Genomic DNA, 20,163 nt, shown 5'->3' on the forward strand with positions numbered 1-20,163 from the left:
GCACCAGGTCTTTATTTCTGCATTGTTGAACAAAATAAAATTTAAATCATTTTTAAGCTTCTGCTTCTTTGTAGATATCATGGATTGCCCATTTCTGACCGCAGCCCCTCAGGCTGCCCAATGTCATTGCAGTTGCCAGAGGAGCTGGTCTGTCAACACGCCATGCAATCCCTGACAATAACTGAACTCAGGCCTTTCAGAGAATGAGGGCTGATTCCTTTACTTCAGAAAAGGTCAGCGTGAACGCTTTATGTTCTAAATCCTGTGCAACATGGCGATAAATAAAACTGTGGCTGTGGACCAAAACTAAACTGGAAGAAAAAGTATTGAATAATTTGGTAGAAACCAACTGGTGTAGCCCTGACAGACTAAATATATGTGTTAAATACATTTAGATACTGCGGGTTTGGTTCAGTAATTTACTTTTTGATACAGTAAATCATCACAAAACAAAACATGGCATCATCCTGCCACCTGGTGGTCAGCTGACTGCACTGCAAATAAAATTGCACACAGAATGATTTTTTTTTTTTTTTTACTTAAAATGTGAACATAGGAGGGATTTCAACTCATTAAAATAAAAGTTTTTTTCCGTTTTTAAAACAAAATGCATTCATTTCCATAATAAAAAAAAAAAAAAAAAAGAAACTTGTACATATAAGCCACATGAAAAATATGGGCAAAAATTAACACCATGATTTCTATACAAAACCCATACATCACATATTCCTTGTTTAGATCTGCCAGACATGTGCAATGTTCAGGTCCCAGCCACTATTGGATCACTTCAGTGTAGAAAACAGACTAGTGTGATAAGGTCCAGGGCAGAGAAATGGTAAAGACAGTCAAAGGGATTTCTCATGCCAAGGTGGGCCAAAACATTAATTTCACATATAAAAGTAAAGATGTGTTCAGATGAGATCACTCAAGTTCCTTGAACCGTGCAAACATGGCTTTGCGAACTGCTTGCTTGTAGGTGGCATGGTCCCAAACAACAGGCTCCTTCTTAGCCCTCGGCTTCAGGAAAAGAATACAAAGATTTAGTAAACAATAAATTATTATTGTTATTAACCTTTTTTAAGTGAATACAAATGTAATTTCTACCTGGACCGGTTCAGACCCTAAACCAGGTCTTTCGCTGACTTTGTTAATTTCCCTGGACATAAAAAAACAAGGTAGAATATATAATGAAACACTGCTATAAGGAAACAAAAAACTAAATGGTTCTTTAAAGCCTTCATGCTTAAACTTTCATCAGTCTACCTGGAGCTTCCAGCCCAGGTGTTGCTGTGATGCTGTGCTTGCTGGTGATGGTGTTTTTTTCTTTTCTGTTCTGGTGATCTGGAAGCTTCTCTGGCACTTAGCTGGAAAGGATAAATTTCACTTTTAGAAAAATATAAAACCTTTTTAAACTGAAACCACAATGTTCTACAGCAAAACTCCCCACTCCGTTATTGGTCACTTACTTCCTTTTCCTGGTTCTCCAGAGCTTCTAGCTCCTTCTTTGACCTCTTGATTTTGAGGTGGATTTCCATATTTTGCTGTAAAAAAAAAAATAAAATAAAAAAAATTAGAACCTAAATTTGGTGGTTCATTGTGAGGGATTGTTTAGGCACAGGTGAAAAGCCGTACTTTATGCAGGTCAGAAAGCTGCTGGTGGCGGATCAGGGCATCCTTGTTGGGAAACTGTCTCCTGCACAATAAGCAGGCCATTTTCTTCCAATCTGTTAGTTTGTCCTCTTTGTCTTCTGGTTGGTTGCTTTGAGTGCTTTTAGCTGCCTCTTCCTTATCTTCTTCCACCTCTTCATCACTTCCAGCTGCATAGTCAGATGCCAGCAGACCCAAGGAGCCCATTGGACGCTGGGATGCAAAGCAACACATTCCCAAATGAGCCATGTAACTTGCATTATATACATGTATATTTTTTAAAAAGCCCATAATTCCCAGTCACATTAGTGAATCCCTGTAGTTAAAAGACTAAATTGTGAACACTGCTCATTTAGAGTATTACTGAACAGACCCCTACCTTTGATTTTTCCTCCTTCTTCAGAGGAGTGAGTGGCTTCTTAAAAAGATCCTCCCCACCTGAGATCTACAACAAAGAAAATGATGAAAATTTATATGCAGTTGTATTATTCTCTACATTCTTCATGAGACTGAATGCAGAATATGAGTCTAACCTTTCTCTCAAATATAGCAAAAGCAGCATCAGCCGACTTGGATTGCCTTTTATCATCGTCAAGTCCTGACTTTAGGACTGGAGATGGAGCCCGGACGCTTTCCTTCTGACGATTCTGGATTTTTGCCCAGCGCTCCATATCCTTCATGATCTGCAACCAGTAACAACATGCATCTTCGTTATTTACCTTCTATATTACTAACCAAATGTGAATGTCAAGCAGGTTTTTTTGCAATCATATGATAATACAAGTGTAACCTTGACCGCAGCAAGGCTTTTTGGTTTCTCCTCTTTGTTATCTTTTTCTTTGTCCTTTTTAGCAGAGTCGTCATCTTCTTTTTTGTCAAGACCTGCTGCAGGAGCTGGGACAGGCTCGGGAGTGGAGGTGGCAGCTGAAATGGGAACTGTTGGAGGAGCTGTTGAAGGCTGCTGAGGCATCGACGGTTTCTTCATTTCTAAAGGAGCATCTGCAGCTGGGTTAGAAAGAATGGCCTGGTCTTCTGCAGTCATGATCAGAGGCTGATTATTTGCAGAGTGCCCTCCAGGAACTGGGACGTATGTTTTCAATGCAGCATCCCAGTACAGGTACTCCTGGGTCTGAGCATTGTAGAAGTACTAGAAAAACACGACAAAGTAGGTCAGATTCTGATGACAATAAAAAATAATCTTGGAAAACATAAGTGACGGCTACAGGTTCTCTACTTAATACAGAATTTCTCAAAAGTAAATGTCCACATCTCACAGAGGTCACCACGCAGCCAGACACAAACGGGGGGAAAAAGAAAAGTTTTCTAAAAATGAATTTTCCATGTTCTTTTCTCTTGTCCTTCATGCCGCTTTCCATAAACAAAACTGGTAGGTGTTCTCACACAGACATCACTTCCACCATTTTCCCCCCAGTTGGTAAGCAGCGCTACTGTCCTGTCAGATTTGTTCGAATGGCAGCATATCTCTTGGTAAATGTATATATATATATATATATATATATATATATATATATATATATATATATATATATATATATATATATATATATATATATATATATATATATATATATATATATATATATATATATATATATATATATATATATTTTTTTTTTTTTTTTTTTTTTTTTTTTTTTTTTTTTGCAGGTGCACTTTTATTATTACTATATAGACCACTTAGAAAGAGTTTTTAGTTTGTAACACAAGGCAAAAAAAGTGACCAAGTCATGTCACAAGCACTGTGAACCACTTTCATAACCATCTGAATGACAGAATTGCAGATGTTCTGAGTGCATTTAAACATATCATGTGCTTCAAGTCTGTCATCATATAAAGTTACGTGGACTGAAGGATTTATTGGGTACAACTGATGTGAACAATAAAGAGACTGAAAGCTATAAGGTCAACATGCACAGCATCAACACAAAAGCTAAGAATTAAGTTTAATTTGGAGGCTTATCATGAATAAATTCATGTACGCTAAACACTATATTTTCCAGATTATGTTGGACTTTGGTTTTGCTTTTTAAAATTTTTACCCCATCAGAAACCACAAAAAGTACTACAATCACTGGTGCAACGGATTCTCACCCTTGAATTTGGATCATAGTACAGTGTCGTCTCAGGATCGTAGTAAAAGCCCGATGTGGAGTCATACAAGTAGTTGGACATGTCTGGAGTTTCAGAGCCTGAAGAACATTCAACAAAATGTGTTACATAAAATCAGATGGAAATATAAAGTCCACCAATCTCTGAAAAGCCATCATAAAATAAGTTTACATAGTCTGTGCGCATGAAGATGGTAGTTTATTAGTGGGACTTATTGCTCAATCTGTTATTTAATAAGAAGAAGTCACTGTAAACATTGTAAAAACTTGCGTTATTACTTACCATAAATATAAGCCTGGGATCCATCTGTTGTGGCAGTTATCCTTGCAGGGTCTGTAGGAACATGAAGCCCACCAGTCTGGTACACCGGCATCACAGCTTGACTTTCAGCATAGCAGATACCCTTAAATGAAGTTGAAGAAAAGTTAAGCATCAAGACTTGAGATAAGATATGTAAAGAGTTGCTTTTTGATTTGTAACCTACTTGGCTCATGCTGGGATCAGATGACAGAGCAGGATTAGTGCAGCCAGCCATCAATTCACCTAGTGACCAAAAAGATTATTTAGATGCAAGTTGAACAATGAGTGTATCAAGGAGGAAATCCACACTATTGCCCAGAGGGTTCGGAGTTCTGCATTAGTATCGATACTTGTTGCATTCAGTTCCAATACAAACACTTTTCACACCTTTACTGTCATGGTGATGCTGTGCTTAGGGCTACAAGGAGGATATGCTCAGTCATATTTCTACTAATGTAATTTCTGAGGTAATAATGTATATGGAAGTCTAAAGTGAAAGGAACAACTTATGAAAAATAAAATTGACTTGACTGATACATTTTACTTGTTTACAAAAGTAAGAAAAGTAAGTTGGTCTTGGGCTAAAGATAAATAAAAAAAAATTTTTTAAAAAAGTTGGCCAATACTGCATACAGGCCACTGTAAAGCCATTCCTGTTTGCCATCTTACAAAGATGTCCCACTTCTCTGGGAAGTAGTAGTACTGCATTAGAAATAAACACACTACTACTGATAGTTGGAAAGAATCCAACTGATATGTTTGAATACATTTGGGTACCTTGCATATTGGGTGGAGGACCAACAGGCAGTGGAAGAGTTTGTAAATACTGTGGAGGTTGTGGGTACGGCGGCTGAAATGAAAAACAAACAAAAATAAATAAATAAAATCAGTGCTTTTATAAGACTTTATCATTCTGATTCTTGTATCATTCTGATTAGACATCAACTTACAGCCATCATGGTGCCCTCAGGAGGTTGACCAAGAATAGAAGTGTTTGATTTATCGTACTCTCTTCGGAAACTAACATGAAGAGAAAGCAAACGAACTAATGGAATGGGGTTTCTCTTGAAGATATGGCTGATAAGACAACTCTTAACTTGGTGACTTACTTCTGGTTCTTCAGCGGTTTTGCGACCTCAGCGTAAACTCGGACTCCATCGATATAAAGAGGACGAGGTTTAGTGAGAAGCTCAACCAGACGTGTCACTTGCTATAAAAAAGAAACAATCTGTGTTGAATACTTCTCAGTGAAATCAAAATGAATGTATTTAATTTACTACATGCATAAAAGTACCTCATGGGAATCCATGTCTACAAAGCAGAAACACTTTGTTCCAGGGGGCTTTCCCTTCACGAGGCGAACATTTCTTTCATCCAGATATGCAAATGGATCCAAGGATTTCAGGATAGTCTCTACTGTGGTGGTGGCCTTCACATTCTTTATTATCATGGCTGTAAAGTGTAACGAGACAGAGAAACACTTTGGAGTTTTTTGGGGACACTACCATGATATTTTCATTTTAAGATCAACAGCAAAAGGAGGTTAGAGCAACATACTTTTACTGTCTTTAAATACAGAGTTTGATTGGTTGGAGCTGTGCTGAGGAGGGTTGCGGTTGCTCCAAGGTTCTCCTTGCTGCTCCGCTTCTTGTTGTTGGAGTTGTTGGTCAACCTGCTGCTGCCAGGCCTCTGGAGTGAGGTCAGACATGCGCTGCCACTGGCCATGCAACAGCTGCTCCATGGGACCTTTTTGGTTTGATCCATTTAGGTTAGCCTTTAACTCCTCCGAAGGTTCTTCTGATCCAGGCAGCAGGGATTCCTGAGTTTGAGGTACTTTGTGATCTGATTCCTGTTTCAGAAAGACAGGTGGGAGAGGTTTTTGGTTTATAGAATGACAAATTTAATGAAACCTTCAGACCATGTCTAAAAATATGTCTCACAAAGCCTTTAAAGGGTCTTTCCTTTGATAATGTTTGTTCCCTGAATAAAGAGAAAAAGAATACGTTGTCTTCTCATCACTTACATGAACACCACTTTCACACTCATCAGGCTGGACATACTTCATGGAAGTTGTTCTAGTGCCAACCTTTAGGGATCCCTGAAAGAAAAATAAACCACTAATAAGCACCAATAATGGTTGATGGTAACCAGCTAAAAGCAAATGACATGCACTACGGCAGGTTTACCCTTCCTCTTTACTGCTGAGAATTAAAAGGCTCAGCATATATGGTGGCGTACAAAGTCCAGGTCCAAGGCTTTGCTTTTTGCTCCTATACTAGGCTAGTGTAGTGAGAAATACAAACCCATGCCTCAAGTGCAAATTACTTCCACTATTTACCTGCCATTCAACTCATCATATAACCATTTGGATCATGCAATGTAAGACGATTGTAAACTAAAGTCAAAACACAAAATCAAATTAACTGTTCTACACAAAAAAAAGAGCAAATCTTGAACTGAAAAACTCGTACCAGGAAATGTTTCTACTTTTTTTTTTCCTATTGTTGTACCAGTATCAATAAATGTGCTTTATTAGAGTCTGCTATTAGAAATTCTCACATCTTAACCATAATGAGCCAAAGAATAGAAATAAATTTGGTGCCAAATGAGAACACTACTCAGCAGATTAAGAATACACACCAAGCAATGCCTTCATCAATATCCAATATGTACCACCTAACTGTGCGTACACAAAAAAATATATTAAGGCCACATTAAAAACCCCAGGTTAGGATGCCGTCTATGCAAATGGAATATAGGCTGAAAATGATGCTGGTTAATTTCACACTTTGTTGCACAAGCTATATTAACCAGACCATAAATACACTACGTCATCGTGGTTCAACAGAAAAAAGGCAACTCACAACTGGCTGCATCGTTAGGTCTTTCATATTTTCATATCACATGCAACTAACCACAGCATCAAAATGAAAATGAAGTGACCATTAATAAAAAAATAAAAAAATAAATAAACCATAAATACCAGGTACTTCAGCAACAACTTATTTTATCTACAAAGAGAAACAAACGATGTTGACATTTTCAGACATGACCATGCACATCATTCCTGGCTTCTTCACTGAAGACCGAGATCAGTAGATGTTATTTCAGAATATTTTCATCCCATTTGCAAATGGCAACCAGATCAAAATGCCCAGGATTAAACAAAGAGGTTGAGAAAACACCACAAAGAGGATTTGCACACTTTCAGGGAAAAGAAAAAAACAGAACAAAGAATGAACTGCCCAGAAACCATTGCCACAGGTGAAATGCTGTGGTTTCTTGAAGATGTGAAGACTAACAGTCAGCACTGAAAGCTTGGTAAAGCACTGAAGCTGTCAAGAAATCCAAACGGAAAAGAAGAAGACCTGATGATGGTGCAAGATGGAAAGTAAGAAGATCAATGTTCACAAATGCAGGTAAAACCTGCACCACATCTGTCAAACACATGGTGGTTTCTGAGAAAAATCGCCATGGAATCAAGATTTAAGTGCAAAATTCAGAAGGTAAATCAATCCATTGTCTGAAATAAATCTGAGCGATTTAATTCAACCTAAAACATTCACTTTGTGCCTGTCCTAGAAGAAGACTCGGGCAAACAACCAAACATCAACGGTTCTAAATTTGCTGAATAATAAATTGATACCCTGAAAGCAAAACATCTTAAAGCTCAAGCTTTTCGACAGTAAAACCAACCAGAATGCAAAACTTTTAGTCTAACTACAATATATATATTTAGTCTAACTACAATGTATATAGTTTATCGGAAAAAAAATGTACTGATCACAAAAGTAATTACATAAAACTACTGTCGGCACCACTTCAGCAAAACGTCGTAAACGAAAAGCATCTACCTGTTGAGAAGAATTTGCAAGGTTTTCATCAGGCTGCACTCAGAAACCAAAAAAAAACCCAAAAAACGGGAAGGCTTTTTGCAGCCAGTCTGGCTGCACAGAGGAGTTGCTGCAAAAACACCTGCGGTCAACCCAGAGAAATGTTGCTCTAAGCTATGCTAATGCAACAATAAGCGAATTGTTTCAAACTGCAATTGCCAACTTGAAAACAAACATCTGAGAAATAACTAAAATGGATCACAGGCAATTTTCCTTCTCACCTTTTCTGTCACGAAATAGTAACCAAATACAGTAAACCATGGCAGAGTAAGCTCGTCACCAACAGAAGCGCTCCTCATGGTTAAAACCTCTTTACTTATAGATAATCCAGCAGAAAGATCGAATTACTTTATTTACCATAAAAAAAATTAAAAAAAAAGTTTAAAAAACATCCGACTTTGTTAAATCCATCCCAGAGTTAGGTGGTTTGCAGCCTAAATCTGGAAACATGGTGATTATATCTAATATGACATAATCCCTTAAACATATATTTTTCCAAAATCTTGGTACTAAATAGTACTTAAAACACTGAATAGAAAACCTGTATTATCATTTCTGTTCAGGCTTTGTGGATGAGTACTTGTGTAACTATTGATGATGTAAGATTAGCAAAATTAACCGAAAGGTCAACAGATGATTTATCTCCTTAACTAGTGGGATTACATAACAGCAACCCTTTCCCATATTCTTTCCCACTCCCAGCTACTAAATGCCCTCTCAACCCCTCGTAATCCTGTTGGGAGAGACAGCCTTCGTAGTGACGAGGATGGGCCACCTTGTTGGACTCCATGAAGTGGACTGCATCCTCGAGGTTTAAAAACTCCACATAGGCCATATCGTAGCTGTAACCTGGGGACAGCATTTGAAATACAGATGGGTTTTTGTTAGTCAGTTCCAGCAATGACAATCACCCAGTAAAACAAACAAAAAGGAGAAAAAAAAAAAAGCATTCGAGAATACATCGAGATCAGCGTGAGCGAATTTTCACACTCAATGAAACACAAACCTTTTCAGGAAACATTTTGTTTGAGTATTTTTTTCCCCTAGTCAGTATAGCGAAGAGTGAAAATGTACCAGTCCTGCCTCACCACTTAAAGCCAAAGCTTAACAGAAAAAATATCCCAGACCATTGGCAGTAAACACTTGCATAGTCGAGAAGTCTTGTTTATATCAAAGTAAAAGAAAGAAGATTAAAAAAAAGAAATCATTTAGTTCTATTTATGAAAAAATAAAGCCTTTGAGGTAATTCTTCATGAAAAAGGCTTGGCAGGATGTAGCCCCCACATATATAGCAATCCACTGGGGAAAACTTTCCCTCTATAGCAGATTTCTAGATCAGCCAGATGAACAAAGACTAGCCCAGCAGTTTCTATTTCAAGACTCAACTTCTACTTTTCAGAGTACTGAAAAACAAAGTCTCCAAAAGACAAATTCAATGAATCACTTGCCACAGATCTTCTGTGACCAACACTGATTATCACTCTCCAAAAGCTGCCAGTAATGGATCCTGCATTTGCTGACCTCACGTCCTCATAAAAGACAAGGGATGACAGAACTGAACTCCCCCCCCCACCCCTTTCTTTAACACTGAGCAACATCACAGACATCACCATCAACAAAAGCAACCAAGAATGTAAAGAAATAAAAATAAAGAAGGCGGAGTTTCGAATGTTCTTAATGCGAAATGTCGAGGGACATATTAGCGATCGACTGCCCCAAACAAACTCAAAGAATTTCAATTCTTACCTGGCACAACATTTTTGATTTTCATCCCCTGCATTGGCACACCGTCACGGACAGCAAAGGCACCAAGAATCTGCACAAAATAGTTCATCTGAATTATTAAATGCTTTTTATATTAATTACAATGGCTGCAGACATTTATAACTGGCTGTAGTAAATAAAACGAAAGTATATTTCTAGTTTGTTACCTGCTCCATTGTGGCAGTCTTTGGAATACCAGTTATGGATATAATGTTTGATACTTTGTCCTTCACTGTTGCATTCCTGTAATCTTGATCCTTTCAAACAGTCATAAGATCAAAACATAAAAAAGTAAATATAATCTTGGAAATAATGCTGAAGATGAAAGAAAAAGCAAAACCAAACAGAAGCCACATACCTGAGAACCAGAATCTGTGAATTTTGAAGGTGTGACTGGTTTGGGATCTTTCAGGAGTTTCTCTGGTGTTTGAAGTTCTTCGTGTTTGTAGTCAAACAACCTTCCAGACCCTGTCCTGTAATCTATGTCCCTGTAGTCCTGGTCTCTCGCCTGTACTGTGCTGCTTTGAAAGTCATGTTCTTCCCCTAGCTTATCCCTGGAAGGTCCTTGATTGTGTGGCACGTCTTTAATCCTTTCAAAGCAATCTTTTGGCTCCTGAATCTCATGTGGGGGCCGATTCTTTTCATGGTGGTAAGGGGGTCTTTCATCACGATTTGGTTTATTCTGAAAGTACTTTGAGTCTCCTTCTCCTGGCCATTGTTTATTTTCTCTATCCATATGGCCAGTTAAAGGGCTCTTTTCTTGAAGTAGATGATCTTGTGGAACCTTGCTGCTGACTGATGGTAGATCTACTGCAGGAAAGGGGTCACCACCTGGAAAGTTAATATCTTTGTCTGGGAAGCTACCCGATGGTTTATCGCTGTCATGAAAAGGTGGTGGACCACAAACATTCAAATCTCTGCCATAACCTGTCGGGAAGACGGGTTCAGGTACACTTCCCATGCTTTTACCCATGAAAGGATTCTTGTCCTTTTGACGGTTTTTCCATTCCTCTGCAAGAGTCATTTCCTCGCCGCACCGATAATCCATAACAGGACTACCACTCGGATCTGGATACTCTCTGTTACTGTCAGCTGTGCCCATAAACTCAGACTGCTGTGGACCAACAACATCTAAAGACATATCTGACCTCTTAATGTCCCCTGGAGGTTCATCAGTCTTTCCAAATCTTAAAGGAGATCTATCTCTACCTCTAAATTCAGCTGACGGTCCAGGTCGATTTCTGAAATCCATATCTGAATCAAATCTACCCCGAGGATTGAAAGGTGGCCCTCCTCTTCTGTCACAATCCATCATTCTCCTTTCACGTGGCGGTAAGTCCATATCATAGCGATCAGCATCATTACCCATTGGGGGTCTGTCATACATGTCCCTAAAGCCATCATTTCGATTCATGGGAAAACCCCTTCTTCCATCAAAATTAGGATTGTTGAACCGCGGCATGTCATAATGAAATGACTCTCTTTCTCTCATGTCTATGAACCGATCGTTTGGTTCCCGTTGACGCATACCCCTCCCTCCCATGTCTCCTGGACCCCTGCCTGGCCCTGGAAAACCAGATGAGTGCATTAGTTTGTCTCCAGTTGAAGCTTCATAGTTCCTTCTAAAACTGAAGTCTGGCTCCTCTCCAAGTCTGAATAACTCTCGATTTGGTTCTCTTCCTCGCATATCACGTGGATCCATATCACGTCCCCTCATGGGTGGACCATCCATCCTCCTCATGTCCATTGGTGGAACATCTAGATGTCTTGGGCCCATATGACCCATGGGACCCATGTGCATCCCATCTCTACCTCTGTAATCTGGCATTGGACAGTCTCTGCCCCCAAACATCTCTCCACGGTGATCACCCCTGAAAAGCACAGGAATATAAAAGGCCACTGTTTGTTTGAATTACAAACAACCAAGAGCAGAGAAGAAGTTGCTCAACTTTTTTTCCCCTGTTCAGTTAACCTCCTTGTGCAAGTTTGTGAATGTAAAATCGCAGCAGTGCACCTAATTTTTGACTGCACCTGTTAACATATAAAAAAGCAGAAAAACTTTCAGCATTGCCAACTAAATGACTCGCTATATTCAGCAAGTATTAAGACAAGTGTCTGACAAAATCCCCACGAGGAAACAAGCTCACACTCCACAACCTGTTCCTGTCATGCTGCAATTTTTTTTTTAGTGGAATGTAAAATGTAACTTTATGGAAATTCAATGCCTTAACATGGCTGACCTAAATATTGCAACTATACTAACAATATGCTGAGACAAGTATGTACTCTTTAGTTTGAAATATAAAAAATGTAAAAGTTTTGCCCTGGTGCGAACACACACAGACACACACATAAAGACAGGTAAGGTAAGATCTGAACTTTAAGATTATTCTGTGATTTACTGATTTAAACCAGAGTATTCAATGAGTATAAGTTTCTTCCTGTTGTGATTCTTTTTATTTTGCATCAGAATTTCTGTCATTTATGGAAAACTGGTTTATGATGAAGTTTGGAAACACAATACCACTTTATATTGTGTAGCTGTCACACACTGTTTTTAAATACTCAATATCACATGTCATTAACACTATAATGGGTAGGTTACCTGTTCCTGAGTACAATCATTTAACATAAATAGATTTTTCTTTGGATACCTGATAACAATGTTGATGGAACATAAGAGGATTACGTTTTCTGCTACAAATACGCTTTTTCTGTTTTTCAGTTTTATTAATTAATTTTATAAGGAGATATATAACAAATATGATTTAATAGGAATTTCAGTAATGCTAATGCATGTTAAATATCCTAAAATCTAGATATGATACAAAGTTTTAAGTATATTGCCTTGCATTAAAAAATTCCAATAGATAAAAATATCAAAAGTACAGTTGCACAAAAAAATAGATTTATATCTCACTTCTGAGCTGATCTTTGTTTTAAAGTCTATGCTTATGAATAAAGGATGCCGTCTTACCTAAAAGGAAGTCCTCCCCGTGGTCCATGCCCTGGTCCATCCCACATGTTTGCAAATATCCAACCTGAAGTAAAAAAAAAAAAAAATGCTTTGCATAAAAAGGCAAACAGATAAAAAAATATATATATATATTTCACTAGACAATGGCAAATACATCATTTATTATCAAGTTGTTATGCAGTTTTAGACTGCACAATTTGTTCTTAACTAATTGATAATCTACGTAAATATGGGCGATATGTTGATCACAGTCACAGTCTATGCTCTTGAAATGTGAGCTATAACCCAACGCGGTGTGGATGTGAATGGTGGGACATACACCATGGTGGCCCGCTAGTCGTAGCCAGAACTAGGCCGTGCAAACCTACGCCACAGCAAGAACAGACAGTTTAGGCGGCACAAATTAATGTAAAGTATACGAATGAAGGGGAACAAATACTCATGATGGAACAAAATTGCCGGGATATAATTAAAGGAACAATTTAAAGGCGGCACATCGCCACAACGACCCACCGGGTGACGCTTTATTTTCTGAGCTGTCTTCACCTGCTAACATTGAATTGACGGCTGTTGTGGGTTAGCTTGCAAACCAGCAGTATCTTTCTCTAACCCCGGGCTTAACCTCAGTCACGCTGACATCTTCTAACAAGAAGACCTACCTTAGCTGTTCTTAAACCTCAGTTCCTGTTATGAATAGTCTTCACCCAAATCGTCGCTGCAGAAACTGATTATGAAAAAAATGGAGACCGATGCGCTTCTTCTTCTTCTTTTTCTGCGGAAGACGACGGTATCTTCTTCTTTCTTTTCCTAATTATGCACATAAAATACCAAAGAGCACTTTGCTGCCCTCTATTGTTGGTCCTTGCAATTTTGTTGACCGATATTTTTCCACCTTTACATGTTGTCCTGTATCATGTAACACTTTAGACGACTTTCTTTATTATCTTCATGTATTAGGTCATGTATGTGCCAGTGTTGGTTTGTCTGTCTGTCTGTCTGTCTGTCTGTTTGCAGATTCCATCTAAAAAATAATGTCCAGTCATTGGCACTTTCTACGTGCTTCAAGTTGTTTCTTTGTTTAAAAGTACAAAAGAAGGTCTAGGTTGTTTCTGCCTGATCTTTAAACTGAGTTAACCCCATTAAGATTGGTTATTGGGTTTTTTTTTCGGTTGTTTTAAATATATAAACACCATTCATACTTTTCCTCTCTGAATGTATTTATACTTTTTTCTATTAATTTTTCATGAAATTTTACATCTTACGGTCACAAATTTGCCCATTTTCAAAGCAGCGTCTTAACTGTATCCATTATGTCCTTATTTCTTCATCTGCATATATGATGGTAACCAAGTAATCACTGTCATAGGAACTTGCTTCTGTCATTATCCAGTGTGAATCTTTGATTATTTTGAGGTGGTATTGAATTTTTGTTCTTTAATTTCTGCTGAGACACTTGAATTACTACTCACTATCATCCTTGCAGGATTATCGTCGGCCACCCAACAAATGAATCATAATATTGACAGCAGCCACACTGTGTGTACTGGCATCATATATTGCTTACATATCAATTTGTGAATATGAATATCTGTCTCCAACTTCCTTGATTTGTTGATTCACCAAATTCATAAAAAGAACATGTCCTTTTTGTGTTCACTTTAGATAGTTATGAATAATGCACAAGAAAAAGTGCAAGTATAAATACCAAACCTCCACTTACGAAGTGCAATCACTGACATATTCTCTTTAAAAGAAAGATGCTGAAGCATTACAGGTCAATAAAGAACTCAATATTAATATTGCTCTTCTCTTTTATTCGTGAGCATAATAGCAACCCGTAGCTTCGCGAAATGTTGCTAAACACACAATGAAAAAATTACACACATATATAAACATATATTTAAACTATACATATGCGTACAGTATATTGACTCTGCAATAAATTCTTAATTTATTAATTACAGGTTACAATATAACAACTAAAACACCAAACCACATAAAGTGCTCTAAACCTATCCTTCTGTGTTTTCAACGAAGCATGAAAGAGGACAGTGCATAAAAACTGATATGCAAATTGAAGACTCAAGACAGAAGACCTAATAAATGAGCTAAAACACTTTGGAGATTTCAAGAAGCATTTATGAGTAAGTCTGAAAATATAATTGCAACAAATACTAAGGCACTTTAACTTAAAAATATGTTGTCTTGCTGCCTTAAAATTCTAAGTTGTCTTACAGTAATGTGTAACTACCACAGTAAATCTGATATATCAAACCATAATGGCACTTTTTATTTATCTTCTTTTCAAATTAAGGTTAATTTATCTGCCAATCAGAGTTATTCACAAGGCAACTTTGTTACTTTGTGCAGATATAATTAATTTGGGAGCACAGATTTTGCTCAAATGTGCTGGAAAGAATGAAAATTTTCTATTTGGCTTTAAATACACTTAAATACGATCAAATAACATTTTTCAACTCACAATTTTAGGTCACAAGATATAAACTAAAGGTTGTGCTGTCTGAGGCTAAAATGTAGCAAGTTGTTGAGGAAAATACATCTATGTACAATAAAATATGAATTATTTCACTAAATTACTCCATGAATACTCAGTGAAGGACTCAATGACTTTTTACAGTTTTCAGAGAAAAAGGCGAACAACAGAAGAGCTACTTCGTGAACATTTTAAAGGGATCTGTACACAAAATAACAGGAAAGGAGGAAACTGGAGAACACCACTGATTAGCACAGAAGACAAAAGATAAAACATACGCCGTCACTGAATTTTTCTGCAAATTAGAGTAATCAGGCAGCAGGGACATAAAACATTATGCCAAATATTTTGGCTGTACATGTGCTTGTTGGTTGTCAAGGGTCCTGTTCTTGTGTTTAAGTGGGGCCTAGTCTTCTTTTCTTTGTGGCAACATCTGGGGGGCATCGCCGTTGCAACGTGCCTGTTGCTGCTCTTCCTGTCGGGCTGTATTAGGCAAGGAGGGTGCAGAGATGGTTGCACTCTGTGTGTCAGGTGCCTTTTCTTTAAGAGCAGCTTTGAGGTTGGCAGCGAAGGAGCTGCCACCGCCGGATAGAGGAGCAGGACCACTGCTGGGTGCATTGGGGTCAGCTGTGGCTCCTGCAGCAAGACCTGCAGCCCCAGGCTCTCCCTGGTCCGATGCTCGGAGTCTCTTCATGAGAGTGGTTACTCTTACTGCTTTCTGTAAGGTGCAAAATCAAGTTGGTTTTATTAGGTGACATTATCTCGTGCATGAAAAAATTTACAAATCAACCATTTTTGTCAAAAGTAGCCATTAAATCTACCTTCCACTTGGCTTTGGCAAAGTTCTTTTCAATTTGTGCACAAACACCGTCTTTGATGTTCTTGTCTGAAGCAGCATTTCCAGAAATCCTGAGAGAAAGAATGGCATTTTTACAGGAAGAGAAAAAAAGACAACTCATTTCCTGTGGCTCTATTTTCTCCATCACTGCCAATGCAGACATTAACATTTAATCTATTGCATATAATTTACTTTATCATTTCATGTTTTTCTTTTTTAGGATTATTTTCTTTTACCATTCATGGGCTATAGCTTCCTGTGCAGTCAATCGCTGATCTTGGTCCACATCCATTAAGGATGCCACTAAGTTTTTGGCTGCACAACACATAAAGGAAATACAGGAATAACACACAGTGTGATTCATTTGTTTTGTTTATTAATTATACCCCCAAAAATGAATCTGTGATGTATTAAGAGTTTATGTCTTACCAGAATCTGAAATGTCATCCCAGTATGGGGAATCAAATTCATAGTCGCCTGACAAAATCTTTAGGAAAAGATTTTTATCACGATTATCCAAATCATCTTCATCGCTGTCATCATAGAAAGGAGGGTTCCCAGACAAACTGTGGAGTTGGAAAAACAAGAGCAAACAAAAAACAAGTAACTATAGATAAAACACTTTTGCATTATAATACATGTGGCAGCATGTCAATGAGCACTTACAGTATATACATGATGACACCTATGGCCCAACAGTCCACAGGTCTTCCATATCTCTGCCTCCCAACAACCTCAGGAGCTTGAAGCAAAATGAGTATTCAGATATGATGTTTAATAAATGATCAGTTTCTTAAAAAAATTAAAGTCTGATCATTTACATCACAGTTTATTAATTATTATTTCAGAACTATCACTTACCAAGATACTCTGGAGTTCCGCATGGGTCCTTAATGAGTCTATTTTCCAGTTTTGCCAGCTGGAAGTCACTTATAACAATTTTGGAGTGCTTCAAACGATTAAAGTACACCAAGTTCTCCAGCTGCATGAGTGAAAATATAAAGGTTATTAAAACTAGTAAGAGTTAAAAATCCATTTAAACTACAATATTTCATGACAGTGGTGTCCATAGTCGGTCCTCGAGGGCCACAGTCCTGCAGGTTTTCTGTATATCCCTGCTCTAACACACCAAACTCTAATCAAATGGGTCCAGCAGCCTACAAAGTCAGGTGTGTTGGAGCTGGGATGCATCAAACACCAGGGCAGGATTGTAGCCCTGGAGGACCAGAGCTGGACACCCCTTGTAAAGGAGGTAATTAAGGTTTTTATATACCAGGGTTACCCATTCTGCACCAACAAGACCTGAAAGCCAGAAATTTTTAACGTATTCCTGCTTCAACACACCAGAATCAAATTAAATGGATTTCACAGCCTATCAAGTTCTGCACAATAACTCCGTAATTTGAGTCTGGCATGTTGAAACAAACATACATGAAAAACTTGTTGGACTGCAGCTTTCGTAACACCTGAATGAGTAACCCTGCCATAGAGGTATTTTTATTTGGCTTGTGGGTAAATACTGCTTTTGTCCACTAGGTGTCAGTAGGGTCATGTACCTTAAGGTTTCTGTGGACAATTTTCAGGGAGTGCAGGTAAGCTACAGCCTCCAACACCTGCCTCATAACATTGCTGGTGTCCCTCTCTGAGTAGTAACCTTGATCTAAGATCCAGTCAAACACTTCTCTTCCTGTGGCTCTGACAAGATAAGACATACCTCAGTAATGTGTAACATACTGCCATGCATTTGAAGACACAATACGTCTACAATGCTTTAGTCGTACTTACAGCTCCAGGAAAATGAAGTACTCTTTCTTAGTCTCAAATGCATCAACCAGCTGAAGGATGTTGTGATGTTTAATCCTTTTATTAACAGGAAATGGATGAGGAGCAGACAAAATGGAAAGATGTAAAAAGAAGGCAGAAAATAAAAAAACAATTAGAAGTATTCATAATGGTTTAGGTAAAAATACAAAAGATACATCAGCAAACTTCAGTCCAGCTGCAAGTATTTTTTAGATTCTCCTTTCTTTCATACATCACTTAAGTATTAATTCCAACCATAATGTGTTGCTTAAAGTGTCATACATAACCTTGACTTTATTTTTTTAACTCAATCATTTAGTTTGTTTGTTCAATAATATGAAAATTTACCATACTAGTTCTAAAAATGTTTGAGCACGGTAAAATACACATAATAACCCTTTATTCACAATAGATCAGTAAATGTATTTTAAAATGTTGAAATAGAAAAAAAAAACGTTATTTCATAAAAAAAAAAAAAAAAAAAAAAAAACATTTTGTGGCTTTTGTGGGGGGTGGGGTGGGGGGTGAGTACCATTTAAAAGGAAATAGGTAGACCAATAAACAGCACTTAAGCAAAAGGTTTGTAAGTTAATTGGACGTGAAACCGATCAACTTAAGTGGGGCTGGTCTCTCAGAAGAAAAAATGGGCAGAGGTTTGGTAACCTGAACTTAATCTACAAATTGTGAAACACATCTAAGAACAACGTTCCTTCATATAAAATGGAGAAGACTGATTATTCCTTCATCAATAGCACATATCATGTAAAGATTCAGAAAACTTGAAAACATGTCTGTGTGTGAGATTCTGACAGAAAAGTAATACTGAATGTCCATGAGCTTCAGGAAGCAATGCACGATTGTGTTGCTGAAAATCATAGCAACACTTCCAGGAAATCACTGTCTGCGAAGACAGTTCACTGTCCCATTCACAGTACAGGTTAAAGCTGCATTATGAAACGATGAAACTACATGTGAACATGATCCAGATGTGCTGCAGTCTTCTAATGGCTTAAGACCATTGACAGAGTGTCAAGTTAAAGTGGAAAACTTATGTGGTTAGGTGATTAAAAAATGTGAACTATTTTTTAAACCATGGATGCTAAATCTTCTGAATTATGGAGAATAAAGACCATCCAGCTTGTTGTCAGTATTCAGTTCACCTGTGTGGTTATAAAAGTAAAGACTGTAAATGCTACAATGGTCTGCCTGCGGTTCACTTTTCACCAGCCAAAACATTTTTTTCAATTTTCTGTCATAAAGTTCAAATGCTTCAACAAGCAGGTCCGCCAACTATTTTTTCCATTACTGAATGTTGTTTCAAGTATCCAGCTTGTTCATTTCCAAATCTTCTTTTTAGATGTGTTGCTGCTATTAAATTTTAAGATGACCTAACATTTTTAATTAAATAGTAAATTTTCAGAATATTTTTGTTTTGTTTTATGAAGAGAAAAATGTTGGTTTAGGGTATTTTCAAAATCATTATAAATACTAATGAACTGTAACATTTTATCTTTCACTTAAGCAAAAGATATTTCACTGCAGGGCATTTCTATCAGTGAACAAACAGTGACTTAGACAAGGAGCTAAACATTTTACTTACATCTTTAAGATCATTATCTCATTCTTGGCAGCTTTCCTCACTTTCCTTCCATCCTTTTTGTGGAACTTTTTACACGTGTACATTTTCAAGGTGTTCCTATCCTTCGCTCGAAATATCTCACAAAACTCCTCGCTGTATAAAAGGATGATAAAGCAAAAAACTCATTATATCTTTGGTCAAATCTTTCCAGAGTTTCTGCAAACTTGTCAAAATTGATTTCAGCACAGATGTACTCACGATTTAACAATTTGTCCAAGGTCATACTTGTCAGTCACCTCTGAGGGACTGTTGTAATCCTTGTTCTCCCCGAGTGTAAGACAACCAAATGGCATAGCAGCTTGTCCCCCAGCCAGGGAATGTGTTACCACAGTACAACCTGTCGACAAGGAGAAACATCTTTGGGTCACCTGAAGAATGAAGATTAATTTAAAACAGACATCCAGACAGCTCCATACAGTAATCTGTGGGTCTCAGTAACAAATATTATAAGATAACGAAGCAGCAAATGTAAATTAATGGCAGCAAAAGAAGCCATTTTTTGGTGATATACTAAACATAAAATAAATTTTAAAATCAATACAAACACTAAAAGGGAGTATTTTCACTTGTGATTAATTCTCTCTCCAAACCCTCCTCATACATCTGAGAAACTGTAGGTATATGTGAGCCTGTAGAAAAAGAAAAAAAAAGAAAAGCACAGGAGCCACCAAAAAGAAT

General features: G+C 37.6%; 2 protein-coding genes across 2 annotated transcripts; both read right to left on the minus strand.

Annotated features, from left to right (window-relative positions):
• Positions 1-93: 93 nt before the first annotated feature.
• rbm6 (RNA binding motif protein 6) lies at positions 94-13,484 on the minus strand. The gene is made up of 23 exons (XM_079241937.1): positions 13,371-13,484; positions 12,712-12,775; positions 10,093-11,605; positions 9,902-9,991; positions 9,717-9,786; positions 8,746-8,819; positions 6,101-6,175; positions 5,635-5,926; positions 5,372-5,529; positions 5,187-5,287; positions 5,028-5,097; positions 4,855-4,927; positions 4,262-4,320; positions 4,060-4,180; positions 3,760-3,857; positions 2,438-2,794; positions 2,181-2,330; positions 2,027-2,092; positions 1,633-1,860; positions 1,467-1,541; positions 1,264-1,364; positions 1,105-1,156; positions 94-1,017 (listed from the first exon to the last, which is right to left on the minus strand). Exons 2-23 carry the CDS (start codon positions 12,756-12,758, stop codon positions 922-924), a joined length of 3,966 nt encoding a protein of 1,321 aa, XP_079098063.1. The 5' UTR covers positions 12,759-12,775; positions 13,371-13,484; the 3' UTR covers positions 94-921.
• A 2,127-nt stretch (positions 13,485-15,611) lies between these two features.
• LOC306756982 (caM kinase-like vesicle-associated protein) lies at positions 15,612-19,778 on the minus strand (the record flags this gene model as incomplete). The annotated part of the gene is made up of 10 exons (XM_079241941.1): positions 15,612-15,923; positions 16,027-16,114; positions 16,280-16,358; positions 16,473-16,609; positions 16,710-16,785; positions 16,905-17,025; positions 17,600-17,738; positions 17,829-17,903; positions 19,447-19,578; positions 19,684-19,778. The coding sequence occupies 10 exons, from the start codon at positions 19,776-19,778 to the stop codon at positions 15,612-15,614; spliced, it is 1,254 nt and encodes a 417-aa protein (XP_079098067.1).
• Between the last annotated feature and the right edge of the window lie 385 nt (positions 19,779-20,163).

Source organism: Telmatherina bonti, assembly GCF_933228915.1.
Source record: "Telmatherina bonti genome assembly, chromosome: 6".
Lineage (NCBI taxonomy): Eukaryota > Metazoa > Chordata > Actinopteri > Atheriniformes > Telmatherinidae > Telmatherina > Telmatherina bonti.

Bases quoted from the DNA above. Each gene is read 5' to 3' on its own strand.
- rbm6 (XM_079241937.1), bottom strand. From the start codon at position 12,758: ATGTGGGATGGACCAGGGCATGGACCACGGGGAGGACTTCCTTTTAG. The intron at 5,530-5,634 runs GTATGTTGCTCT...TACACTTTACAG, and splicing joins TGTATTTAAAGACAGTAAAA to CCATGATAATAAAGAATGTG. The intron at 1,542-1,632 runs GTACGGCTTTTC...TTTTTTTTACAG, and splicing joins AGCTTTCTGACCTGCATAAA to CAAAATATGGAAATCCACCT.